The following is a 22,798-nucleotide window of genomic DNA, read 5'->3' on the forward strand; positions in this document are numbered from 1 at the left end:
ACGTTAACTCACGAGCCAGGTAGCTAACATTCGCTAGCTAAATAACAGTACACTTTAACTTGCAATAAAAACGCATTTCTGACAAAATTAGAAACTTGTATCTGAAAATGTAGCTAGACTCTTATCCATATACATGGATAAACGCGTCATGGCAGACTGGAATCATTTAACTCCGTTTTGTTTGTAGCTACATCTTGTTTGACCAGCATTGTGTCAAGTCACTCCGATTCACACCGATTCACACTGACCGTGACATGTGCAGAAAGCAGAGGTGGGACCAAGTCATTGTTTTACAAGTCACAAGTAAGTCTCAAGTCTTAGCACTCAAGTCTCAAGTCAAGACCGTCAAGTCTCAAGTCTTTAATTTTGAGTTTCAAGTCCTAAACAGGTCATAATGTGCTCTTTTTTCACCTTTATTTAACCAGGTAGGTTAGTTGAGAACAAGCTCTCATTTTCAACTGCGACCTGGCCAGTTCGACACATACAACAACACAGAGTTACACATGGAATAAACAAACAGACAGTCAATAATACAGTAGAATAGGTCATATACATTGTGTGCAAATGAGGTAAGACAAGGGAGGTAAAGGCAATAAATAGGCCATGGTGGCGAAGAAATTACAATATACCAATAAAATACTGGATTCAGATGTGCAGGTGATGAATGTGCTCTTCAACAAATGTAATACCATTTCATATTTTTAACAAGAGTAATAGTTAGTACAGTTAGTATATTACATTATTGTATATTATATATATTACATATATCCATATAATTTTCCTTCCTCATAATTTTCCTTCCTTTGTGAAGTGCACCTGTCCCTCCTGCAGCAAAGTACCCCCACAACATGATGCTGCCACCCCGTGCTTCACGGTTGGGATGTTCTTCGGCTTGCAAGCCTCCCCCTTTTTCCTCCAAACATAACGATGGTCATTATGGCCAAACAATTCTATTTTTGTTTCATCAGACCAGAGGACATTTCTCCAAAAAGTATGATCTTTGTCCCCATGTGCAGTTGCAAAGCATAGTCTGGCTTTTTTATGGCAGTTTTGGAGCAGTGGCTTCTTTCTTGCTGAGCAACCTTTCAGGTTTTGTTGATATAGGACTCGTTTACTGTGAATATAGGTACTTTTGTACCTGTTTCCTCCAGCATCTTCACAAGGTCCTTTGCTGTTGTTCTGGGATTGATTTGCACTTTTTGCACCAAAGTGTGTTCATCTCTAGGAGACAGAACGCATCTCCTCCCTGAGCGGTATGACGGCTGCGTGGTCCCATGGTGTTTATACTTGCGTACTATTGGTTGTACAGATGAATGTGGTACCTTCAGGCGTTTGGTAATTGCTCCCAAGGATGAAAAAGACTAGTGGAGGTCTAAAATGTTATTTCTTTTGGTTTTCCCATGATGTCAAGCAAAGAGGCACTGAGATTGAAGGTGTATGTAAACTTTTGATTCAGTGAATTATAAGTTAAATCTTCTCTGTAAACAATTGTTGGAAAAATTACTTGTGTCATGCACAAAGTAGATGTCCTAACCGACTTGCCAAAACTATAGTTCGTTAACAAGAAATTTGTGGAGTGTTTGAAAAATTAGTTTTAATGCCTCAATCCTAAGTGTATGTAAACTTCCGACTTCAACTGTAGGTAGCAGCCTCTCCGTGTTAGTGATGGCTGTTTAACAGTCTGGTGCCCTTGAGATAGAAGCTATTTTTCAGTTTCTTTGTCCCAGCTTTGATGCAACTGTACTGACCTCATCTTCTGGATGGTAGTGGGGTGAACAGACAGTGGCTCAGGTGGTTGTTGTCCTTGATGATCTTTTTGGCCTTCCTGCTGTAATACAGCCTGACAGGATGTTCTCAATTGTGCATCTGTAGAAGTTTGTGAGGGTTTTAGGTGACAAGCCACATTTCTTCAGCCTCCTGAGTTTGAAGAGGCGCTGTTGCGCCTTCTTCACCACACTGTCTGTGTGGGTGGACCATTTCAGTTTGTCCGGGATGTGTACGCCAAGGAACTTGAAACTTCCCACCTTCTCCACGGCTGTCCCGTTGATGTGGATACGGGGGTGCTCCCTGTGCTGTTTCCTGAAGTCCATAATCATCTCCTTTGTTTTGTTGACGTTGAGTGAGAGGTTGATTTCCTGACACCACATTGTGCCCTCACTTTCTCCCTATAGGCTGTCTCATCGTTGTTGGTGATCAAGCCTATTACTGTCGTGTCGTCTGCATACCTGATGATCGAGTTTGAGGCGTGCATGGCCACGCGGTCATGGGTGAACAGGGAGTACAGGAGGGGGCTGAGCACGCACCCTTGTGGGGCCCCTGTGTTGAGGATTAGCAAAGTAGAGATGATGTTTCCTACCATCACCACCTGGGGGAGGCCTGTCAGGATGTCCAGGACCCAATCGCACAGGGCGGGGTTAAGACCCATAGCCTCAAGCTTATTGTGAGCTTGTAGGGTACTATGGTGTTGAATGCTGAGCTGTAGTCAATGAACAGCATTCTTACATAGGTATTCCTCTTGTCCAGATGGGATAGGGCAGTGTGATGGCGATTGCATCATCTGTGCACCTATTGGGGCGGTATGCTTATTGCAGTGGGTCTAGGGTGACAGGTAAGGTGGCTGTGATTTGATCCTTGGCTAGTCTCTCAAAGCACTTCATGATGACAGACGTCAGTGCTATGGGGCGATAGTCATTCAGTTCAGTTACCTTTGCCTTCTTGGGGACAGGAAGCATTTGGGGACAGCAGACTGGGATAGGGAGAGATTGAATATGTCCGTAAACACACCAGCCAGCAGGTTTGCGCATGCTCTAAGGACACAGTTAAGGATGCCGTCTGTGCCGTTTAAATGTCTTACTCGCACTGGCCTTGGGGGGGGGGGGGGGGGCGCAGTCCTTGTTAGAGGGCCTCGTCGGTGGCACTGTATTATCCTCATAGCAGGCAAAGAAAGTGTTCAGTTTGTCTGGAAGCAAGACGTCGGTGACTGTGACGTGGCTGGTTTTCTTTTTGTTGTCCGTGATTGCCTGTAGACCCGGCCACATACGTCTCTTGTCTGACCCGTTGAATTGCGACTCCACTTTGTCCTTATACTGACGTTTCACTTGTTTGATTGCCTTGCGGAGGGAATAACTGCACTGTTTGTATTCGGCCATATTCCCGGCCATCTTTCCATGGTTAAATACGGTTGTTCGCCATCGATCCATGGTGTTTGGATAGGGTATGTTTTAATAGTCACAGTGGGAACAACATCTCCTATGCACTTCCTTATAAACTCACTCACTGAATCGGGGTATAAATCTATATTATTCTCTGAGGCTACCCGGAAACATGTCCCAGTCCGCGTGATCAAAACAATTTTAAAGCGTGGATTCCGATTGGTCAGACCAGTGTTGAATGGTCCTCGTCACAGGTACATCCTGTTTGAGTTTCTGCCTATAGGAGTGGAGAAGCAAAATGTAGTCATGGTCGGATTTACCGAGCAGACTGCGGGGGAGGGCCTTGCATGCATCACAGATGTTAGAGTAGCAGTGATCCAGTGTTTTGCCAGCCCGGCTACTACAATCTCGGCTTGAATTTTGACTCCAAGGGAGCTTGACTCAGGAAAGTTTGGTGACCATTGTTCTAGAGTTTTTCCGGTTAACACTGTTAACGTTTCCCTTTACTGTGGCAATTGTGATCGAATCAACTCAATATTAGCCACTTTCAATGCAACATACCAAAACAAAATGAACTATGCAAGAGATTTTGTTGTAGGCAGAACAGAGTAGGGTTCTATTGCATTGACACGCACTACTCAGCTCATACTCTACGCAGACAATGCGGCATAAACAATCAGAGCTGCAGTAGGCCTATATGCAAATAGACCATTGCAAAATATGGATCTGTGCCATTTACTTTGAACTGGACTGTGTTTTCAGCATGAGCGGTCGTGAGTAGATGAGCTTGTTTTGAGATCAAAACGAGAGCTGCATGTAGCCACGTGTGCACATTTTGTTCATATCCTTTGCTTGTTAGTGAGTTATTAGCCCAGTTCTAGATCATTTGTAGTCAGCAATAGGGGAGTGATTACTTCCTACAAGAGCACAAAACGTATACATTTCTAGACATCTTTGAAAAGTCAGGTAAATTGTTTTTTTTGTCTTAAAGGGGCAGTGTTGTAGCCAATGGGCAGATGGCAGCATAATTTGTCTGATTCTCTGTAGTAATGGTATTTTATTTTGTAAAGTGGTTTCTTGCATCAAACAACACAATAACATTTTCAGTCATCTCCTTGTCTGAAGGACAAGTGGATAAACAGTTTAATATCAAGCCCTGCATGTTTTTTTTAAGTGTCATGGAATGTAGGCTTACATTAAACACCACAAATTGGATACTACTGAATGCTGAATGATATAACAGCGATTTCCATGTTAAAATGTTATGGGATGCATTTTCTCCATTGTTTTTGATGATGGGCCACTCTGGTAGGCCTACATTATGACCAAAAAGTCACAGTAGCGTACTTGGCCACAGTTAAAACTGTAACTTAAAATGGGTACAGCCTCAGTGTTCACAGTAAACGCACACTGGAAGTTGCACAGAATTTTCACAATGTTCAAGTTTGTACTCAGCAGACCAGAAATTAGCTCAGTGCTACATTTTTTTAGAAGGAACATTGCATGTCACCCATTGAGCATCTTTGGGATGCTCTTGATCAATGTGTAATACAGCGTGTTCCAGTTCCCGCCAATATCCAACAACTTTGCACAGCCATTGAAGAGGAGTGGGACAACATTCCACAGGCCACAATCAACAACCTGATCAACTCTATGCAAAGGATATGTCGCGCTGCTTGAGGCAAATGGTGGTCACACCAAATACTGACTGGTTTTTTACAAGTTATCTTTGACCAGCCAGATGCATATACAGTGGGGCAAAAAAAAGTATTTAGTCAGCCACCAATTGTGCAAGTTCTCCCACTTAAAAAGATGAGAGGCCTGTAATTTTCATCATAGGAACACTTCAACTATGACAGACAAAACGAGGAAAAAAAATCCAGAAAAATGAGGGGGGGAAATCACATTGTAGGATTTTCAGATTTACAGAAAATGTTTGACCTCTGTCATTGCCAACAAAGGGTATATAACAAAGTATTGAGATAAACTTTTGTTATTGACCAAATACTTATTTTCCACCATAATTTGCAAATAAATTCATTAAAAATCCTACAATGTGATTTTCTGGATTTTTTTCCCTCATTTTGTCTGTCATAGTTGAAGTGTTCCTATGATGAAAATTACAGGCCTCTCATCTTTTTAAGTGGGAGAACTTGCACAATTGGCGGCTGACTAAATACTTTTTTGCCCCACTGTATGTATTCCCAGTCACGTGAAATCCATAGATTAGAGCCTAATGAATTTATTTAAATTTCCTTATATGATCTGTAACTCAGTAAAATCTTTGAAATTGTTGCTTGTTGCCTTTATATACAGTGTCTGTTCAGTATAGTTTGACCTAGGGTTGCAAAATTCCTGGAACTTTCAACAAATTCCCTGGTTTTCCCTAAATTCCAGTTGGATGTTTCCCTGGTTTTGATCTCTGTGTGTCATCTCCGTGTGTGATCTCCGTCTGGTTTTGATCTCCGTGTGTGATCTCCGTCTGGTTTTGATCTCCGTGTGTGATCTCCGTCTGGTTTTGATCTCCGTGTGTGATCTCCGTCTGGTTTTGATCTCCGTGTGTGATCTCCGTCTGGTTTTGATCTCCGTCTGTGATCTCCGTCTGGTTTTGATCTCCGTCTGTGATCTCCGTCTGGTTTTGATCTCCGTGTGTAGGCAGGACCTTGGGTTACATGCTGAGCTTGTATATTTGACCTATGAAAGGAATAGAAAAACCAACACACTTAACTGTTGTATCCTTTTGTAGAGTTCATTGCAACGTGACAGTATGTGGGTGGGAATGTTTCTCAAAGTTATAGTATGATGAACTGTATATTCTGAAAGTTACAAAGTGTGAGTACACACAGAGGCCATGTGTTTAAAGGCTGGTTTATACACTTGGTTTTGGCTCTATCCTCTGGCCCCCCCACCTCTCTCTAAATGTAACTACAGTATATGACTGTGCGTCAGTACAGCACTAAACTGCCATTATAGAGCTGTAGGAGGCTGTCTCGGTCATGGACGCTGTCTCAATCTCCACACCTGTCATACTGCCAGCTCTCAGACCAACTCTATCTCCAGCCTCCTTTCCAATGGCCTCTGTACCTGGAATAAGGACTGTTTGCCAGCATTTTTTTAATTCTGAGCCACATTGTAACTGTCATAGTAGAGCCTGGTTCCTAATGGTCTGGCAGGTCAACACAGTAGTTGTTGCATAAATCCAGTCTTGGGAGGGTCCATCCCTATCACGTGCACAGTGTGATTAACCCTAACCCCACCCAGGTGAGACCCTAACACTGGAGCCCTGACAGTGGGGGTCAATGGATCTGTCTACACTCAAGAGTGTGTGAAGTGGAGGGGAAAGTCAATGGCCAGGTGTGGGGAGACAGGCCAAAGTCAATAAATTTAACTCTAGATTAAAACTATTGATCCCAGGCCATTTGTAAACAATAAATAAGGGCTGAGGGGAGTGGCGGACAGTTGGGACTATGTTTCCGCTGTGCTGGAGTGTCTGCGCCCCTCCTCTCCTGCCCTAAGAGGGCTGCGGCCCCCAATGCCTCATTCTCATTTCTCCTGTGCCACCCACATTGATTTTCAATTTGTTTCTCTTTGGCTGTGGATCATCAGCTCCCTGGCCAGGAGAGGCTGAGGGATAGGGGGGAGGGGTCTCTGTTCAAAGGGGCTGTGAGGAGGGAGGCAGGCATGCAGGCATTCCCTGTACAAATGGTGTTTTGATAAAAAATCACTTGTAAGTCGATAGTTTTTTATTAAACTGTGCACAAACCTGATTGATGAAGATAGGTGGTTGGCAGAGTATGTGGAGGAGAACCTTTCTGTGTGTGTGTGTGTCATTAAGGTTTTTGAGAAAAGGTACAGCAGACTTTTACAGTCATAAAACAGTTTTATGGTTTTAAGAATATCAACAACAAAAACATCCAATGCTACTGATACCTTCACTATATATACACAATACATTATACAAGGTTTCTTAGGTCGGTAACCACTCTTAAAACTGCCACCATGTTTTCTTCAAAATTGAGCTAATGCTCAAGCAAAATAAAATGTGATGTAATTTAATAACTGCTATAACCAAGGGATTCAGTTTAATTAGTCGATGTTAGATCGACCTTGCGAGACCCTCCGTTTAGTCCGTACCCCCTCTCTCTCTACTAACCCCCAGCTAACCCCCCTTCCTCCTCTAACATAACATGGACAGGTCTGTCCCTAATCGCTGGTCACCCGGGCTAGTTGGAGTAGGGACAGCTCCATCCCATTAAATGAGGATTGCTCTGGCAGTGAAGATGAATGCTCTCTTCAGGGAGAGATCTCTCTTGCCGTCACGCCTGAGACCCTCTGGGTGCCGCCATATTTTTCTCCGTCCCCGAGTCGCAGCCGCCAAGTCGGCAGTCAGCAGCCGTACTGCTTAATACCTTTTAAATTGTTTTAATTTTCTGTCTTTATTGATCTCAGGGTTTGATTAATCAGATCATTGAAGCAGGCAGTTAGTACAATCAAAATTGTCAGCCCATGTCAGGGATGATTAGGTGCTAAAGTGTGTTTGTGTGCTTGCGTGTGTGTATATGTGCGTGTGCCCGTTTGAGTGTGTACTATGTACATGTTATTGCAGTAAGACTGTATGTTTCTGTGGAGAAGAGTGAGTTGAGCATAATATAATTGCTTGAAAAAGGGGAGGTTTGAAGGCCGGGTGTGTGTGGCAGGAGACTAGATCTACTATAGATTGGGATGGTTCATGATAATAATGGAATCAGAATCAGATCATGTTGGATGACTCAGACATTGGGTTGTTTCTTTAAGTCATTATGTCTGTATTCTACCACTGCTGCGTCTGACCAACATGGTCTAGCATGTCTCCTGAGCATGTCAAAGTGAATGAAGCTGTTTCGCAAGAAATGATAATGTTGAAACTGAAATAACTATTTGGCATGGATTCAAACTATAAGTGAGAACTGTACAAGGTATTTCTTGAAGGATGCAATATTGGAAAATCAGACATTCTATATTCACTAACAGGAAAAAAAATCTGTCTACCTGTACTGTACTAGCTAATGTACATAATAAAATTGCAACCTTAAATCAAACTCTATACTATCATCAATGCAGCAAACTGCCATTCTCAGCGATTGTTTTAAATGAGCTTGTATTTTATTATTTGTCCTTACAGGCCTTGGGAAGCATGTACTTCATCCATAAGTCATTGAAAAACATCTACCAATATGATTTTAATGGTAAGGACATTACAATCATATCTGTATGACATCATTATTGACTTTGAATAACAAAAGATTAATGACACTTTGTTATCACCTTATGATGGATCACTTCCATTCAGGCCCTGCACATGGCGATAATTTCAGAACATCTGCATCAGTCCTGGTGTGCAAACTTGGCCCTTTGTAATATATCATGATTATAATATAATTAGAGTTTGGCACAAAAGAGTTTAGGAGGAAGCAAGATCAATTGTGTATGTCAGTCTGGAGATTCCTGTCTGTATTTTTATACAACGTGTCTGATCATCTTTTGAATGCCGTCGGGGGATGGACACCTCTTTTGGCCCAGACATATCAGTGAATCTGAATTGAAAGTGGGATGTATTATTTTCTTGTTGCATAGTCCAGTCACGTTAGGCATGGAAAAAGCTCTTCAGAAAAGGCTTATGGAAGAGCCATTAACATCCCAGGCCTGCCATGTTCTGTGTCGCCAGTCAGATCAGTGCACAGTGACCAAACACTGCCTAATGGCCTGATTATAGGTTCTCTGATCACATATGGTGCTGTTATAAGCTGAACGTCACTTTATTGATTAGTGTTTGCATGTTTTCTCACTATTTTACCCTTCCACGCCTCTCTCCCCCTCACAGTTAAGGATTTCAAAGCAGTGTCTGGACAGAACAAGTATGTAGGCTCCCTGGATGAAGTAACCACAGTGGAGAAAGAAAAATTCCTGAAGAATTTCTGGCCCGATGTAAGTGTGTGTGTCTGGGCTGGGAGAGGTCAGGGTGGGCCGGGATGTGTTGGGACAAATGGGTCTATAGGGGCTGAAGGGGGAGTCTGCCCAATCTGACAGGGATATGAGACAAATTGTATTGAATAATCAATAATTACCAGAATGGCCCTCCAATGAGTTAGTTAAATGGTGCTATTTGTTGAACATTTCACATACAAAACATTCATCGGTATAGCTTCTGTTGTGTGATATGTTTTGCAGTTCAAATGGTCTAGGAAGGGCTTTATGAGGACCCGGTGGATCATTCACAACCAGTACGTGCTCTACTCTACTCTACATTACTCTACTCTGCTGTCTACTATCACAGCTCATCAATAGACAGGGACCCACAGAGAGAGGCTGCTCGAACAGTCACAGCCAGCTGTCAGCCCATTGCTCACTGCTACTGCAGTGGTTGAAGCTGAAGCTCAGCAAACACCCTCGGTTTCCTCTGCACAATAGTTACTATTTGCCCTCCTGTGTCACTACCACCGGGTCTTAGACAAAAGGAGTTCATGGGCAGAGTGCTACAAGGTCACCCTGTAAGTAAACACAGCCTGCCAGTTGTATGCACATTAATTGTGTTCAGGTGGCAGCAGCAGAAAAGGAGTTAATGCTTGGCACAGGAGACAAATGTGTTTCTTTGTGGACTAGCATGGACGTCGAGTGCACTCACTAATAAGTCAGCTCTTCATAACTACCACTGAACAGTTCACACACACACACACGTGTAGATTTGATAGAAGACAATAACAAATATCTTCCCAATAATTTAGTTTTTTCATAGATCTGCCTGCCACTTCTCACTTTGTGTGTGTGTGTGTGTGCGTCCGTGCGTGCGTGCATGTGTGTGCTCTCGGCAGGGGTCTGGATCTAGTCAACGTACACCTCTTCCATGATGCCTCCAACCTCATTGCCTGTAACGCCAGTCCCTCCATTTACTCAGACAACCGCCAGAAGGCCCTGAGATATGTCATCAACAGGTAGGCCTGTCCATTCTCAGCTTTGGAGAACAACTCAAGTGCAACTACTTGAGAGATATATAAGGCTTTTGCATTGAGCCCACTTCGATTAATACCACTATCGTTTCTTTCCAGGATATCAGACAGCAGCTACACCCCACTCCCCTTCTTCCTGTTTGGGGATTTCAACTTCCGCCTGGACACCCTTAGCCTGGTCCAGGTATTATTACATGGCACACTTCCTTAAGAATTTCACGAGAATTTTTACTAATGGTTAGATGACTATTGAGTTTTAGTTGACCAAACTGTGTGTGTGTTCCAGAACTTGTCCACTTCAGCAGTGGTGCAGACAGTGACGAAGGACAGCAGTAATGAGGTGGAAAAAATTATCTGTGAGCAAAAGGACAATGACCACAAGGTGAGTCTCCACACCCATCAACTTCTTCCATCCTACTGTTTCCCTGTTGTTATTCAGATTCGGAGGTTTACTCTATCCCCTGTTCCTCCATCTCAAGGTTCTTCTCCATATTGAGACCAAGATGTTTGCCTACCTGCACCAGGCAGTGTTCACAGAGGACAACGGCAGAGCGGTGTGAACATTATCTACTGTACACATCAACCCCACCCATATTAATCTCATGGGCTACCACTAGCTGCCTTGACAGCGATCATTAATGCCTTGGCGCCGATGACGTGGATGTCGTTTAAGGCAGCACCCCCCCCCACCCCCCACCCACCCACTTCTCTGATTCAGACGGGTTGGGCTGAATGCGGAAGACACATTTCGGTTGAATGCATTCAGTATCCAACTGACTCGGGAGCCCATTTCGCTTTCCCGTCCCTACCAGTTCTAAACCGAAAACAACCACAGAAAATACTTCATTAAATGGGGGCTGAACGTCCTGATTTGGCCTAATTTTTTGGCTTGGTCATTAAGAAATGCAGCAGCCATGACTGAAGCCACACGTCTTGTGATGGTGGTTTAATTTGGGTGTCTCGTGTGTATGTGTGTGTGTGATTGCACATGGCAAGAGTGTGTACATTCACTCTGTCAAAACAGTACACAGTTAGTCACTCACCCTTCTAGATAACTTGAAACAGTCTAACCAGGTCTTGTCTTGAAGTCACATTGGCTAGCTAGTGCTTGCCAACTTCTTTCACCAATTAGCTTCAGCCGGCTGGTGTGCAACGGTGGCAAAGTTGGTTTGACATTGGGTAGCTTATCTCTAGGGCTAGTTGGGAACAATCAATAAATTACACAATGTAAATGGGACAATATTTTCATGTTGCACATCTTTTAGTTGTCTCATTAAATGCTTTCAATATTTGTATATGAACTTTGACAGTTTATGGTAGGTTTTAGGTTTTTAAGTTGTTGAAATTTGGAGCTATTGACATAAAAAATATATTGTCCCATGAATATTGTGTGATTTACTGATGGTCCCTAAATAGCCTGATATGGATATCGAATGTCAAACTAAATTGACCATGGGCATTATGATTGGGTTGGGTTCAGCTGCACCCGACCCAATCACTTGGATGCTGCCAGCTGTGGGCATGTGGCTAGGATTGAAATGAACCCAACCTAATGAAAACTGTTATGGTGGACTTCATGCTGAGGAGTATTTCTGTCTGTAAAAAAGCCATTTTATGAGTAAAAACTCATTCTGATTGGCTGGGCCTGGCTCCCCAGTGGTTGGGCCTGGCTCCCCAGTGGTTGGGCCTGGCTCCCCAGTGGTTGGGCCTGGCTCCCCAGTGGTTGGGCCTGGCTCCCCAGTGGTTGGGCCTGGCTCCCCAGTGGTTGGGCCTGGCTCCCCAGTGGCTGGGCCTGGCTCCCCAGTGGCTGGGCCTGGCTCCCCAGTGGTTGGGCCTGGCTCCCCAGTGGCTGGGCCTGGCTCCCCAGTGGTTGGGCCTGGCTGCCAAGTGGTTGGGCCTGGCTCCCCAGTGGCTGGGCCTGGCTCCCCAGTGGCTGGGCCTGGCTCCCCAGTGGTTGGGCCTGGCTCCCCAGTGGTTGGGCCTGGCTCCCCAGTGGTTGGGCCTGGCTCCCCAGTGGTTGGGCCTTGCTCCCCGGTGGTTGGGCCTGGCTCCCCGGTGGTTGGGCCTGGCTCCCCGGTGGTTGGGCCTGGCTCCCCGGTGGTTGGGCCTGGCTGCCAAGTGGTTGGGCCTGGCTGCCAAGTGGTTGGGCCTGGCTGCCAAGTGGTTGGGCCTGGCTGCCAAGTGGATAGGCCTATGCCCTCCAAGGCCCACCCATAGCTGCACCCCTGCCCAGTCATGTGAAATCCATAGATTAGGGCTTAATGAATTTAGATCAATTGACTGATTTCTTTATATGAACTGTAACTCAGTAAAATATTTGAAATTGTTGCATGTTGCGTTTTAAATATTTTTGTTCATGTAATGGTGAATTCTAGGTGAAATTGAATATTCACATTATGCAGATCTTTATGGTTTGCAGATACCATGTTTTCAGACCTCCAGTAATTGTTAATCCTTCTATATCCCTCAGATTCTGAAGTATGACAAGGAGATCTCAGCCTTTCAAGATGTCATTACAGAGGAAGACATTCTGTTTCCACCCAGGTAAGCCTCATCCCTGGCAGGCCTGGCACTATTACGATCAATCCCTGTTACTATGCCTAAGGAGTGTTACTGCTGACTCTATAACTGCCATGCTGTGTGTCTGTCTGTCAGTTACCCATACTGTGAGGACTACACTAAACCTACCCAGTACATGAACACTCGCTGCCCCTCCTGGTGTGACCGCATTCTCATGTCTCACACTGCCCAGGATATCATTCACAGGGTGAGTCACTTGGCAACACTCTGCCATCCACACTTTATGGATTTACCATAGATCCATGTTCTACAGGCCTATTAAACAGCTGTGTGCTTCATTTTAGAGAGATGAGGGAGCGAGCAGTGTTGTCTACAACACAATGGGCCCTAATGTCTGCATGGGAGACCACAAGGTAATGTTTTTTTAAATATAATGTAACATGTCTGGTCTTGAAAATGGCCCTTGATAAACAGAAGGAAACTTATGTACCATTGTGTATTGCTCCTTTTTTCCTAGCCTGTTTTCTTGTCCTTTGCACTGAAGACGAATGGCCATTGACAAGGATCCCGCTCAATGGTAAGAGTATATGTGCTAGTGAGTGTGTAGTATATGTTGTGTAGGTATACAGGACCATAACCAGGGGGTCACTCTGAAAGAGCGATTACAGGCCAAAATCATTTCCAGCTCCTGGGCCTTATTCCCCAGAGAGCCAAAGGCCAGGCTGGTCCAGTGGAGTGCTGTGGGGATGAACTAAGATGAAGTGGCTCTGTGGACAAACTGTCCCCTTTGTGCATAATGTAGTTTAATGTCACTTCTGTTGATCTATGTCTATAGAATGTTCTCTTCTGTCACTGTGTGTAGCTACACCAAGCCCAATGTGGGACCTCTGTTCATTCATTACCAGACAGATCGCCGGCCAGAGAGACATGCATCGTGCAGAGCAGTGTATTGGCATTTTTACGCCCGTGATTTTGTTTTGCTGCCTGTTATATGGCTTTTTCATAGGATGGTTCTCTCCTCTATGAGGATTCCTCTTCAGGAGGATCTAAAGGTGATGAAAGCCATTTCAGAAAGGAAACGCCACATAAAAATATGTTTAACCATTTATTAAAGAATTAATAATGCAAGTCTTGGCGATATAGGCTCTGCTACTTCAGGGTAGCTCACAGCCCAAGCAAAGCATCAATATATAAAATGACCTACAAGCAGTGAGCGTGGATGGCTATACCAATCCACCAGCAGGAAAACAGAACCTAACAGGTGGAAGCTGGTTTGGTGGTGGGAGCAAACGCATACTAGCAGTAGCAGCAAGCAGCAGTAGGATGTTTGAACAGAACCTGTCAGTTTAAATGGAACGCCAAATAAGGTAAGCAGGATTGTTACTAGCATCTAATTAGATGCACTCAGGTTCCCTTTCTGAACTGGCTTTGCTTTATGCATCGGAAGAACTTAGGCCTGTCAATTAGCTTTTCAACGAGATGGACAGCATTCCAAATAATATGTGATGATCTGGTCTGCCATGCCTCTCCTGGTTCCATCTATGAATCCAGTAGGATTTCACCCAATTTGGACTTTTATGTTTTATTTTTTTGTAACTCCTTTAACCAATCTTATATCATTCATTTACACATTGAAATAACAAATTATTTATAGATGTTATGTTTTCCTTGTGGATGGTAAAGAGTGTATTAACTTTTCTCCCTTTAGGTAAGCCAATATCTATCCAACACAAGTCCCACTGGCCATCACCATCACACTCCCACTCCACTATCTGTACCAGAGGATAAACAGAACAGCTCCTAGCCAGTCACGGGAACCAGCCTCTCCCTGATGTACATGCAGTCAGTCAGTATCCACCCAACCAGGTTTCTCATGTTCTCTTCTCCTCTGACTCCAAGTTATTGATGGCTTGGGTGACATCACCACAGATTTGATCATCAGCATTATGGATTTTTTTTGACGGACAATTTGCTCTGTCCTGTGCTCGGCCATATATCTTAAATCGTCTGACCCCAAAATACACAAAGATGCAGGGTATTTTCCGGAGTCCTACCTTCAGTGCTTGACCATTGGAACCAGAGTATGTGTGGCAGTTTGCTGGAAGGAATAGGGCCAACGAAAAGACAATGGGACTGCTGGTCTTGTCATGGAGGGCACCGGTCTGTCCCAATGGGATTAAAGAGACATGTGAGGACACACACACTGGCATCTTGCCAAGTAAATACCCTAACTTCAGCTGATCAAACGGTTTTCAAGTGTCAAGGGTCTACGGTGAAGTATTCCTTCTGACATCCCTGACTGGAATATGCATGCATGCTTTTCAGTTGTATTTTAGTAGTCTTTCATTTTACCTATTTATTTTCTAACTTTTAACTGGTTACTATCAATATAAGTATGCTTAAATCAAATATTCAGAAACACAATAAGCAGAAGCTACTACAGTATTTCAATGCACCGTCAGCATGTTTGGCCAGGTTGAGTCCCTCTTCAGAATAGAGCAGTAGCATAATACACATTTCTCTGTGCATTCTCATGTTGTGCTGTCTTTTGTTAAAAACATACATTTCACCAGTACATACAGTGCCTTCAGAAAGTATTCATACCCCTTGACTTATTTCACGTTGTTGTGTTAAAGCCTAATTCCAAAAATGGATTCAATTTTAAAAAATCTCACCCATCTACACACAATACCCCATAATGTCAAAGTGAAACATGCTTTTATACATTTTAGCAAATGTATTGAAAATGAAACACAGAAACATCTCATTTATGTAAGTATTCAGACCCCTGAGTCACTACTTTGTAAAAGTCGATTACAGCTGTGAATCTTTTTGGGTAAGTCTCTAAGAGCTTTGCACACCTGGATTGTACAATATTTGCCCGTTATACCTCTTAAAATTCTTCAAGCTCTGTCAAGTTGATTGTTGATCATTACTAGACAGGCGCTATTAAGTCTTGCCATAGATTGTCAAGCTGTTTTAAGTCAAAACTGTAACTAGGCCACTCAGGAACATTCAATGTAATTTTGGTAAGCAACTCCAGTGTAGATTTGGCCTTGTGTTTTATAAAAAATAAATACCTTTTAACCCTTTTTTCTCCCCAATTTCATGGTATCCAGTTGGTAGTTAGTCTTGTCTCAACGCTGCAACTCCCGTACGAGAGCCGTGCATTCTCCGGAACACAACCCAGCTATGGTGCTAGCAAAGACTTATAGATGACCTGGAGCCAGTGGGTTTTGCAACGAATATGTAGCGAGGGCCAGCCAACGAGAGCATACAGGTCGCAGTGGTGGGTAGTATATGGGGCTTTGGTGACAAAACGGATGGCACTGTGATAGACTACATCCAGTTTGCTGAGTAGAGTATTGGAGGCTATTTCGTAAATGACATCGCCGAAGTCAAGGATCGGTAGGATAGTCAGTTTTACGAGGGTATGTTTGGCAGCGTGAGTGAAGGATGCTTTGTTGTGAAATAGGAAGCCGATTCTAGATTTAATTTTGGATTGGAGATGCTTAATGTGAGTCTGGAAGGAGAGTTTACAGTCTAACCAGACACCTAGGTATTTGTAGTTATCCACATATTCTAAGTCAGAACCGTCCAGAGTAGTGATGCTGGTCGGGCGGGCGGGTGCGGGCAGCAATCGGTTGAAGAGCATGCATTTAGTTTTACTAGCATTTAAAAGCAGTTGGAGGCCACGGAAGGAGTGTTGTATGGCATTGAAGCTTGATTGGAGGTTTTTTAACACAGTGCACAAAGAAGCGCCATAAGTATACAGAATGGTGTCGTCTGCGTAGAGGTGGATCAGAGAATCACCAGCAGCAAGAGCGACATCAGTGATGTATACAGAGAAAAGAGCCGGCCCGAGAATTGAACCCTGTGGCACCACCATAGAGACAAGATTAGTATTGTGGAGTGAGTATAATGTTGTTGATCCATCGTCAGTTTTCTCATATCACAACCAAAATCACAAAAATCCCTGAGTAGTTTCCTTTCTCTCCTCCAACTGAGTTAGGAAGGACACCTCTATCTTTTTAGTGACTGGGTGTATTAATACATCATCAAAAGCGTAATTAATAACTTTGCCATACTCAAAGGGATATTTGACAGCGTCTGCTTTTTATTTTTTTATTTAGGTTTGCCATAACAAAGGGGTTGAATACTTATTTGACTAAAGGCATTTGAACCTTACATTTATTATTAATTTCATAAGAATTATTTTTTTTTAATCCATTTTGACATTATGGGGTATTGTGTGTGCATCAGTGACACAAAATCTAAATGTAACCTATTTTTAATACAGGCTCTGACAACAAAATATAGAAAAAGTAAAGGGGTGTGAATACTTTCTGAATGCACTGTACATACTATCCCAGCTCATCCCTCGAACAGTCTACTTTTTAAAAAATGCCACGCTGAGGTCTCTTTTCCTAACCTCCTTCCATAACTATGGTTGTAACTCAGCTTAAATCAATAAGATCATGTAAAAGACCAGTGGGACCAGATTCAGGCTGGGAGCCCATCAGGTCAGTATGAAAAACGGAAATGCCCTCCCTCCCCATCGAACCTCTAACTTGGATTCCCGCAGACTCTAAAATATAACATCTATATGCTGCTGAATACTGATTGTCACTGGGCTTTGCCTGCCTGCTACTCCACTCTGCTGGGTGTGCTCTCTGGCGGGTTGTACATTGACATATTATGGGGTGGGCCCATGTAATGGACAAACTTATTATGGTTCAACTGTAAGGTTAGTCCCTACTCTACAGGACATTAAGTCAGGACACCATGATAGCTGGCAGTTATGTAGTCTGTTTTCATTTCTGATGCGTATTGCCTGTGGTACGCAGCTACGTTGTTACCATGAAGTGCTTTATTCCACAAACTATGGGCTAGTCCTTTAAAGTAGCTCATCAAAGTTCCAAATATTTGTTCATCTTTTTAGAGAAATGAGGAGTGTGCTAATAGAGATGTATCTTGTTCAGGGGAACTGGCTGAATGTTATTTTGTTTTTAATGATGCATTCGCCTAATTTTAACATTCTGTCATAAAGAGCACATGGTCAACGTAATAAAAAACACAAACATCTCAAGAGGTTTAATAAAACAATTACTATAGAAAGCGCCTATTAAGTGCCAAATAAAGTAACAGGGTTGACAATTTAATCTTACAGTGGCAAGAAAAAGTATGTGAACCCTTTGGAATTACCTGGATTTCTAAATAAATTGGTCATCAAATTTGATCTGATCTTCATCTAAGTCACAACAATAGACAAACAGTGTGCTTAAACTAATAGCACACAAATTAATGTATTTTTCTTGCCTGTATTGAATACATCATTTAAACATTCACAGTGTAGGTTGGGAAAAGTATGTGAACTCCTAGGCTAATGGAGTCAGCTAACCTGGAGTCCAATCAATGAGACGAGATCGGAAATGTTGGTTAGAGCTGCCTTTGCCCTCTAAAAAACACTCACAAAATTTGAGTTTGCTTTTCTTCGCAAGAATCATTACCTGATGTGAACCATGCCTCGAACAAAAGAGATCTCAGAAAACCTAAGATTACAAGTTATTAACTTGCATAAAGCTGGAAAGGGTTTCAAAAGGATCTCTAAAAGCCTTGATGTTCATCAGTCCACGGTAAGACAAATTGTCTATAAATGGAGAAAGTTCAGCGCTGTTGCTACTCTCCTTAGGAGTGGCCATCCTGCAGAGATAACTGCAAGAGCACAGTGCAGAATGATTAATGAGGTTAAGAAGAATCTTAGTGTCAGCTAAAGACTTACAGAAATCTTTGGAACATGCTAACATCTATGTTGACAAGTCTACGATACATAAAACACTAAACAAGAATGTTGTTCATGGGAGGACACCATGGAAGAAGCCACGGCTGTCCAAAAAAAACATTGCTGTGCGTCTTATGTTTCCAAAAGTGCACCTGGATGTTCCACAGCGCTACTGGCTAAATATTCTGTGGACAGATTAAACTACGGTTGAGTTGTTTGGATGGAACATACAAAACTATGTGTGGAGGGTTCACATACACTACACTGTGAATGTTTACATGGTGTGTTCAATAAAGACATGAAAACATATCATTGTTTGTGTGTTATTTGTTTAAGCAGACTGTGTTTGTCTATTGTTGTGACCTAGATGAAGATCAGATCAAATTTTATTACCAATTTATGCAGAAATCCAGGTATTTCCAGAAGGTTCACATACTTTTTCTTGCCACTGTAAATCAGCCGCAAATCCCCTTGTGACGGGGAATATAAGCTTGTTGTGTTCAACAGTGAAAATTGAATGCAAGCTTCACCCAAAAAATTTAATAAAAAAAATGTAGACTGTCGATATGTGGGGTAACAGGGTTGACGTGTTCTCGACCCGCTCAGTTCTCCACCACAAAACACCAGAAAACGGACAAAAAGAGTAGAACCAGCTCACCTGCTTTTACACTGTTTTGACAATTAATGTTCATTTTTGTTTTGGAAAAAATATATTTAAAAAGGAGTCGTTTAACCATATTAAATGAAGAGTTCAGTTCACATAACAGGGTTGGCCTTAAAATGAGTAACAGACATAAATGAATTACTAATCACATTAAATAAATTATCTTCAGAAATTACTGTCAAAGCAACAAAATAGCTTGGGCTTTACAATGATGGTGAAAACTTGGAGAAGTGTTGGGGTAAGTGGGTTAATCTTTCTAGAAGTCACAGAGGGTGCACAGAAAGACGTTTAGAGAGTCTTTACTCATCTGATTTTTTGAAATATCTGTGTGGTCTATATTTAAGGGCACTTCATTGAATATAACTGGTTTTTAAAATTAAATATTTGTGCATCATCTATTCTTAAAATATCAAATGGACGCAAAAGGCACTCATTTCGTGGAAAGGCTCATCTATTGTTTTACTGTTTCAGTTACTGTGATCAGTTTAACTTCTGCCAAATCACTATAACTTGTTTACCATACAATTATTTTAAATGAATGTGTCTGGAATGGATGTCTGATACCACAGCCACACACAAAATCACATGCAAGCACGCACATGCACACCCAGGCACATGCACACCCAGGCACATGTTCACACAAACACACGCAAAGTTCACAACATTTTAAGCTTGAAACCAACTATATTATTTTGGTTGAAGTTATTTTATTGATTTGATCTATTTTCCGTGTTCTATGTTGATTTGTGCTGCAGCAGATCTTTGTTCATTGTCCATCCTCTGTATTTTGTATGAAATGGATGGCTGGTTTGCATAATTTTGTTTTATTACAGACTAATTCAAAGACTTTTAATATATAATCATGGTTTTCATATTATTTTATAGTTGTATATGTTATTCAGAATGCACTTAAATGATCAATGCATATTAATGACTTATTTATTTTACTGTTATACTCCCTATATTTTGAAGTAGAAAATGCATAATTTGTAATCAATCTTCCTCTGTAGTATGTGTTGACTGATTTACACTCAATCTGCTGTGAAGTAATTGTAAACTGATAATACCAGGATTCATTAGTTCAAATGTATAGATCCTTTTAATCTGTACCCTCTCAAATTTCCTTACGTTTGTTTACAATTAATGATTGATGTGTCTGCGTGGAAAGTGCAAGGCTCACCTGTCAATAACATATTTGTAGTAGTTGATTCATGGTATGGTCAACATATTCTAATAATGCCCTCCGGGGAATGCTCTTGGTTTGGAGTTCAACATGAGGCCAGTAGTATTGTTAGATGGAGTGGACTAATGTTTGTCATTTCTGGTCGAACACAAACAAACACTACATTCTTGTAATGCTTCCAGTTTTTTAAATAAATGTTGACCACTGCAATTACATTACTGTATAACTCTCCCTTCATGAGAATCTACCTCTGCAAAATCAATATCAATTTTAGAGCTACTAGCTTGTTTCTTTTCAGTTGACATTCTACTTGCAATTTATCTTAGAGTTGTGCAAGGGTTTTCCTTTTGGCAGGTAACTCTGATCACTATTGGGCTTTCTCTTTCAGTCACACCAGTGCTCTGCATAACACAACCATTGCCATGTGATTTCAAATAAAGCTCTTTGTGTATGGTTTCACTCCAATGCTTATCGACAACACTGGATGCAGCTGGTTTGTAACATACCACCGACGACGTACCACTCCTTTAATGTAGGCCTAATGCATGAAACGAGAATGCCTGGACTCTCCCATGCTCGTGGTGGAGTGTCCTTAAACAGTTCCCATCAACTGGGTTAAAATGGGTTATACTTGCTGTCAGGGAGGAACTCACACAGATCACTTTTGGAGAGGTCATGCTGAAATAGGTAAACTTTTATTTGATTATTCTCATGCTAAATGTCCATGGACCTTACACACTCAACTTGCACTTATTATGGCCATGTTATTTATTCCCATTCTATGGTTTGAGAATCCAGCCCAGCCTGAGACTTGCCTCTTTGGTTGGAGAGAGAAAGTGAGGCTGCGTATTGATAGGACTTTGTGTGAAGTAGATGGGATATTAAACGTGCCCTCTCAAGGTGGAATGGGCTGGCTGTTTCGGACGGTCAGAACTGGGAAAGTTGTTTCGATCAATACCCTTTAAAACTCCAGAAAGGAAAAACCAACTGAAATTGTGAGTTGCTCTAAATCCGATCCTCACAATTATTGCATTTTGGAGGATAAATGTTGATGCAATACCGTTGCCTTGGATTTATCAAGTGCTAGGCAAAATAATCAGCAGAAAAAGTACAGTCTGCAGTCAGCAAATATAAAATGCGCACCAAAAACAATGGAAATGACCTGTCCTGGCCTAGATTTTGAAAGATTTAAGTAAAGCAGATTCCATGAATATGCAAGTCTCATTTATGAAGAGCTTTTGCAGTTTCACAGAACTGGGCTCTTCGGAAAAAAAAAAGAAAAGAAAAAAATCACTTTCATACGAAGCTGCACAAGAACTGAAGTGTTCTGAGAGTTTCCTAGATTCAGTGATACAGCACATGCTTTGTTTCCCAACCATGCCAAGACTGATATCAATGTTGCTCTTCAGCTTTTCTCAGAGATGGGTTTCCCTGCCTTTTCTCTCCTGTGTATAGAACTTTTAGTAGTAGAAAGGTGTCTGGTATAGTATATTCATATGGTTATATTCTCAAAGTTTGTAGTGTGTATGCTGTTGCTGTTAACATATCTCTATCCTCAACTGTAGAGTGACCTAACTCTTGACGTTAGCGTCTTGTTAGTCTCAGAAATCCCAGACCTGGAGCATTGTTCACATTGTGGGAGGCAACCCGTCTGCCTAGGGAGACTAGCATCTTGTTGATGTTTTACTATCAACAATTGCATAATTGTTTCAACAGTACAACAAGCACAATGCATATTTTCCCTGGTGCTGGGCACACCCTCACACACTTCCGTAGCATCTGTCCTAATGACAAACAGCACTGAGCTGCAGGGGCCAGGGGTGAGAGATATTCAATTAGTGAATGAAATAGAAAAGTAGCATTGATTTTGTGATGGCGTGGATGGGTCTGATGGCTTTGTCTTCTACACAGAACAGTTCAGCCAGTCCAATTCCAGCACCCTTGTAACTACATAGATCACCTTGGGATTGGCCTTTGACCCCTCACTTCTACTCAATGATTGTGCCTTTCTACCCACCATCTGTCTAAACTGTCGCTTTTAATGTATTAACAACTCTATTGCTGATATAGACTTCAATGTCTGTTTAGATGTCAGATACAGCACAGTATAAGTTGTTTGTTTGAGGATTGTTGTCTTTTATATGAAAACAATTACTGAAAAACCAAGGCATGACACAATCATTGTACCATTGTATTCAATAAATAATTCACAATAATTTATTGTACAATTAAAAATGTCAACATTCATTTACATGATCCTTATGCAACTTAATTTGGATGCGCAGAAACCCTCAAATGTCATGAAAGCTTGCATGTCTGCATGACATTAGCTAACACATTAGTCAAAATAAAAGGTCAAGACTTCTCTTGATATGTGTACCCTCAACGCCAGTGTTAAAAATAAAAAAAACAGCATTGCCAGGCTCTCAATTAAATGAATCAGAGTTAATAATAGAAATATTCTGTGTTCATAGTACAGCAGTTGACTGAAACAAGTTCAAATGGACATTCAAT

At 42.1% G+C, this 22,798-nt stretch overlaps 1 protein-coding gene across 4 annotated transcripts in view; it reads left to right on the top strand.

Annotated features, from left to right (window-relative positions):
- Nucleotides 1-20,499, top strand: part of LOC135514101 (inositol polyphosphate-5-phosphatase A-like) — a 57,296-nt gene extending 36,797 nt beyond the window's left edge. For 3 of the 4 annotated variants that reach the window (XM_064937309.1, XM_064937306.1, XM_064937307.1), the window contains 12 exons: nucleotides 8,314-8,377; nucleotides 9,013-9,116; nucleotides 9,360-9,412; nucleotides 10,001-10,120; nucleotides 10,235-10,319; nucleotides 10,422-10,517; nucleotides 10,615-10,689; nucleotides 12,606-12,679; nucleotides 12,791-12,902; nucleotides 13,000-13,068; nucleotides 13,173-13,232; nucleotides 14,364-20,499. In XM_064937309.1, coding sequence (XP_064793381.1) covers nucleotides 8,314-8,377; nucleotides 9,013-9,116; nucleotides 9,360-9,412; nucleotides 10,001-10,120; nucleotides 10,235-10,319; nucleotides 10,422-10,517; nucleotides 10,615-10,689; nucleotides 12,606-12,679; nucleotides 12,791-12,902; nucleotides 13,000-13,068; nucleotides 13,173-13,214 — 894 coding nt within the window. In that variant the 3' untranslated portion in view covers nucleotides 13,215-13,232; nucleotides 14,364-20,499. The remainder of the gene's footprint in view (nucleotides 1-8,313; nucleotides 8,378-9,012; nucleotides 9,117-9,359; nucleotides 9,413-10,000; nucleotides 10,121-10,234; nucleotides 10,320-10,421; nucleotides 10,518-10,614; nucleotides 10,690-12,605; nucleotides 12,680-12,790; nucleotides 12,903-12,999; nucleotides 13,069-13,172; nucleotides 13,233-14,363) is intronic. The other variant, XM_064937308.1, reaches the window with a different exon arrangement.
- The last annotated feature ends 2,299 nt before the right edge of the window (nucleotides 20,500-22,798 follow it).

This window comes from Oncorhynchus masou, chromosome 25 (genome assembly GCF_036934945.1).
Source record: "Oncorhynchus masou masou isolate Uvic2021 chromosome 25, UVic_Omas_1.1, whole genome shotgun sequence".
In the NCBI taxonomy this organism is placed as follows: domain Eukaryota; kingdom Metazoa; phylum Chordata; class Actinopteri; order Salmoniformes; family Salmonidae; genus Oncorhynchus; species Oncorhynchus masou.